The sequence below is a fragment of the Myxine glutinosa genome, chromosome 8, assembly GCF_964187855.1.
Source record: "Myxine glutinosa chromosome 8, kmMyxGlut1.1, whole genome shotgun sequence".
Taxonomy (NCBI): domain Eukaryota; kingdom Metazoa; phylum Chordata; class Myxini; order Myxiniformes; family Myxinidae; genus Myxine; species Myxine glutinosa.
This window is the reverse complement of record NC_136268.1, coordinates 142,281,755-142,287,194: the sequence shown is the minus strand read 5'-3', so window position 1 is coordinate 142,287,194 and position 5,440 is coordinate 142,281,755. Positions and strand designations below refer to the sequence as shown.

Sequence of the window (5,440 nt, the reverse complement as noted above, 5' to 3'; positions counted from 1 at the left end):
GTGTGGAGATGGGAGAAACTTCCAGAAGGACAACCATCACTGCAAAACTCCACCGATCTGGGCTTTATGGCAGAGTGGCCAGACGGAATTCAAACAGTTCAATCTTGGTTTCATCAGACCACATAATCTTGTTTCTCACAGTCTGAGAGTCCTTTAGGTGCTTTTTTGCAAACTCCAAGCGGGCTTTCATGTGTCTTTCACTGAGAAGAGGCTTCCGTCTGGCCACGTCTGGCACTGAGGAGAGGCACGATTTTACGTGATGCTGACTTTTGACTTTTTGACCAAATTATTAATTTATCGTCTCCATATTCTCATCATAAAGCTTTGTTGAAAATATGACAAAACTGAAACGGTAAATTTAAATTTCAGGTCAATTGGATGAAAATTGATGATTTCATGTGACGTTGACCTTTTGACAAAATTATTAATTTGCGTTTTTTTTTTGGTTTTGTATACAACATCGAGGCTCGTGAAAGAGCGAAAATTTATCACACAGAAAGACAAACCGACACATAAAACATATAACATCGGGAGCGGTAGACAAGATGGGGAGAGAGGGGGAAGGACACAAACAACATTTGAGAGCAGGGACCGAGAGACATCGAGACATCGAGAGATCTGTGGGAGGGATAGGGCTTTGGGGGGGGGGGGGGAGGCATGGGAAGGGGGGTGTGGGAGAGGTATAAAACATATGGACACTGCCAGGACTTCCAGGAAAGAAGTTGGAATTTCAAACAAGGTGGATCTGGGGTGAATTAGCAGGGGTAGAAAAGATCAAGGTTTTGGATGGGGGAAGATAAGAGATGGTGGTGAACAGCTGTTTTAAAGACCTGGAGGGAGGAGTGGGATTGAAGGGAGTGTGGGAGTTTGTTCCAGAGACGGGAGAAAAGAGGAATGAAAGAGTGAAGGTGAGCAGAGAGCCGAGATTTCGGCAGTTTAACCATCAGAGGGTTGCTGGCAGATCTTGTGCGACCTGTAGGAATATTTGGGGGACAGAGCACAGAGAGAGCTGGGGGAGCAAGGCCGGAGAGGAGTCGGTAGAAGACAGAAAGACCACCTACCTGCCTGCGGTGAGTGAGTGAAAGGCCCTAAGAGATATCTTCATCGTGGGAGATTCCATTGATTCTGAAAGCTTTGGTTTCAACAGCGTGAAGCCGAGCTAGGTGTGAGGCAGGAGCACCGGCCCAGAGGGGAGAACAGTATTCCATTGAGCTGCGGATGAAAGCCTTGTATGTGGTGAGGAGCTCAGGTGTGCCAAGGAAGGACTTCGCACGACGGAGGATGCCCAGTCGGCGACTGGCTTTGGAGGCCAGCTTGGAAATGTGGTTTTCCAAAAAAAGATCATGGCAGATAGTGAGACCCAAAAGCTTGAGCGACAGAACTTCTTGGAGAGGATTGTTGAGAAAGTAGATGGCAGGGTTGTCCAGTCGATCTTTTCGGAGAGACATAGTAAGAGTGTGAGATCTGTCAGGATTGAAAGACATGTTCCACTTGTTTGACCAGGCTGTGATTTTGTCCAGGTCTTCAGAGAGTGAGGAGGCTGCAGACTGCCGATCTGAGGGAAGAGGAATGGAGCGGCAGAGAGTGGAGTCATCAGCAAAGTGATAGAGAGGATTTTCCAGAGAGTCTGAGAGATCATTGATAAAGACCAGAAAAAGCACAGGGCCCAGAACACTGCCTTGGGGAACTCCAGCCTGAACAGGAAGGGGAAAATAAATATATATATATAACCTGAACAGGAAGGGGAGATGAGAGAAATCCATTCAGGGCCACACGTTGACTACGACCAGAGAGGAAGTTCGCAAGCCATGCATGGAGATTTCCATGGATACCATAGGAGGAGAGTTTGGTGAGCAGAGCTGGGTGCCAGACCGTATCGAAGGCACGTGATATGTCAAGGGAGACAGCTCGGATTTCCTGTTTGGCATTGAGGACCTCCATCCATTGTTGAGACAGCAGAAGCAGCATGTCCAGAGTAGAGTGACCTGGTCTGAAACCAAATTGATGATCAGAGATCAAGCCATTGGAGAAGAGGAAAGATTTCATATCCGAAGCTTTTCAAAGCTTTGAAATTCAGCTTTGAAAGCTTTGAAATTCAAAATTTCAAAAATTTCAAATTTCAAAAAAGTTTCAAATTCCCGCCGAACAAAAAACGACTCCTGCGAACAATTGACGACGCTTCCGAACCCCCGCGCATGTTTGGCGAACTTTTGGAGCCTAAAATACGATTGTTGGACTTTGCCATTTTTTCGACATTCGCATCGTTCGCGTGTCCCGTGAAAACCCACCTTAAGATTCATCAAAGAACTGAACTATTTCTATCTCATTAACAATACATCGGAGTTTGTTGTCATTACAATGCATTTTATTAATTAAGAGGACGAGGGACAGGTTTCAATTGGAATGCCCGCGATAACTCGCTTACTTAGAAGTTTTATACTTCTACACTTGGAACTGAGGTGCTTGCCAATGGGGGGTGGGGGGTTGATATTAGTACTAGTCACAACTTTCAATGACTAAATAATGATCCGTATATTACCAAGATATCGTTATCTAAATGGTGTAATGGGGGTGAGGTTGTAGTGCTATAAAGGGGTCGATGGGGGTCTAATGTAATTAATGCAACTACTCACATTCTGTGCAGACAAACAGACCCAAATCAGATACCCTCTCCTCTGTCGAGAAGAAAAAGTATTCCTCACAAAAAAAGATAACGCAATCAGCGAAGATATTTGACGATTTTCACTTTTTTTTTTTACAGAGATTTCAAAGACTATAAACAAGAACTTGGAATAAAAAAAATACATATAATCCGGTTATATGCACCTTTATTTTTTTTGCAGCGATTCAAAGAGAATAAAGATCAACTCGTAATAAAAATATAAAAGCAAATAATCCGGTTAAATACACAAAAATTGTCAAAATGCCACTCAAAAATTCAAAATAAAAACAAAACAATTCACCACCTGCACAAGGTTTGTTCAACACCTGCACATTCATCACCTGCACAAGATGTAACCGCAGTAACCCTTGCAAAAGGGTTGTCTACTCTTTAGAAACTCATCAATTGGCTTCTCAACATAATGTTTTGCATATTTAATGTGGAGAAATGTGCAAAACCCTGAAAATAGATAACGTGCAAGAACTCTCACTGGTGATAAATGTTTTTGTGCGTAAATAAACCCGATCGCTGACGAAAAACTTTGAACAAAGAACACTTTGGTGTTTTGGTGTACAAGTTGTTGATCTCCGATTGTGGCCAGTTCATAAATACACAGCGATACAGCAATACCGGTACTGCACATTGGTTTATAGTTTTGATTTTTTTCATTGGAGAGAGCGATGACTTCAGAATTAGTCTAACACTCCATAGGTACTCTTTGCTTCTCCCGTTGCTTGTTATCTCCATATGCATGTGTCATGGATTCCCTAATCCCTTCGGTTCTGGAATGAGCACCTCAACTCAGACACTGTGCAAGGTTTATTGAGGGATAAGGATAACATGCATGGTAGATATATGGGCGCACAAGCTAGTCGCACCTTTTGGTCCTCACACAGCCAGCAACCAACAACATCTCAAGGAATCACAATTTGTATTCTGCTTCATATACTTTTCTTCAAATTACAAGGCACTCAAAACATTTCCCCAGTTTCAAAGATTGTAGCAAGGAGAAAGGCTCAGCAGGCGGGGAGCTGCTCATAAAAAAAGAATGTTGATGCAAGGGCAAACAAAGATTTTGTCAACAGCTTCCCAAAACCAGACAGTCAGATGCTAGGGAGGCAAATGGGTCATATTGCCCCCAATTAGCCTGAGTTTCGAATGAAATCCCTTACACATGTTTCAGAAGGTGCAACCCAGGTCTCAAAGTATCCACCTTCGTGTTTGTGCGATTGTGTGCGTGTCCAATATGCATGTATAGGTGTGTATGTTTGTGTTGTTGGCTGCTATCTCCACATGTGGGTGAGTTTCTCCTGTGCGGTGTCTTCTCCCCCATGTGAATTAGTTTGTGTTTATTTAAATTTGATAACTGATTAAAAACCTTCAAACACACAGCACACTTGTATGGGTTGTCCCCAATGTGAATGTGTCTGTGTTGATTTAAGGCTACTGGACGACTAAAATCCTGAGAACACACGGAACACTTGTATGGCTTCTCTCCCGGGTGAATTAGTTTGTGTGTATTTAAATTTGATAAATCATTAAAAACCTTCGAACACACAGCACACTTGTATGGCTTCTCCCCCGTGTGAATTCGGTTGTGGATATTTAAGCTTGATGAATGACGAAAAACCTTCGAACACACAGCACACTTGTATGGCTTCTCCCCCGTGTGAATTAGGTTGTGTCTATTTAAGTTTGATGAATGACGAAATTCTTCAGAACACACAGAACATTTGAATGATTTGTCCCCAATGTGAATGTGTCTGTGTTGATTTAAGGCTAATGGACGACTAAAAGCCTTTGAACACACAGCACACTTGTACGGCTCCTCCCCCGTGTGAATTCGTTTATGTATATTTAAATTTGATAACTGATTAAAAACCTTTGAACACACATAACACTTGTACAACTTCCCTCGTTGGTTGTTATCTTCATTCGCGGGTTTCAGCAGGTGCAACGCAGTCCTCCCACAACTTGATGTGTCCATCTCCATTTGATCCTTTTGACTTGATGCTGATAACCACAAAATCTTTACAACGCTTGTGCTGATTCTTCACAAATTTTGTCTCAATGTGGACGAGTGTGCAAAATCCTCAGGACACAATGAGCATGTGTTCAACTTCTCCCGAGTTTGTCCTTTGTGATGTTGAAATAAAACTGAAAAAGGAAAAACGAGAGAGAGAAAAAGAGAGAGAAAGAGAGAGAAAGAGAGAAAGAGAGAGAGAGGACAATTAGCATATTAAAAATCATTTACAAAAACCCTTTTTAATGAGCGATCATTCAAATTTCACCACCTCCCTACACCATAACAATGATACGTTACACGTCGTGAATAACTTTTGAAAAATATATTCCATTCACGAAACCTCCGTGGAGTTGATTATTTCCCTGGTGATGATTAAAGGGCATTTACCAATCAATTTCAGATTCCAAAACAGAGGCACCAAGACTTGCTCATAGAGCTTGAAGTTGTTGTCACGTAGCGTGCTTGACCGAGTCTTCATCGTGCCTAATTAGTCTGCGAATAAAGATAGGCCGAGGTGCTTGTCTCTTCACACCCTCTTCAACCTTTTGGAAGATTAGACACTCCGGAATAGTGCAGATATACAAAAAGATATAGATGTACATCTCCTGAATGCTGTTATGCATTCCAGAGGGGCATTACATGACAGCTAAATATGACGGATATCAATCTATTCCAATTAAAATAAATAACTCAATGCGATCATTAAACACAAGGCATGTTAATTTTCTGTGCTCAATTTTGAGAAAGAGATA

General features: G+C 42.2%; 1 protein-coding gene across 1 annotated transcript; it reads right to left on the bottom strand.

Moving 5' to 3' along the window:
- Window positions 1-3,830: 3,830 nt before the first annotated feature.
- LOC137433212 (uncharacterized) lies at window positions 3,831-4,655 on the bottom strand. The gene has a single exon (XM_078784008.1). The coding sequence runs from the start codon at window positions 4,653-4,655 to the stop codon at window positions 3,831-3,833; it is 825 nt and encodes a 274-aa protein (XP_078640134.1).
- Window positions 4,656-5,440: the final 785 nt, after the last annotated feature.

Coding starts and splice junctions, on each gene's coding strand:
- LOC137433212 (XM_078784008.1), bottom strand. CDS start 4,655: ATGGAGATGGACACATCAAGTTGTGGGAGGACTGCGTTGCACCTGCTG.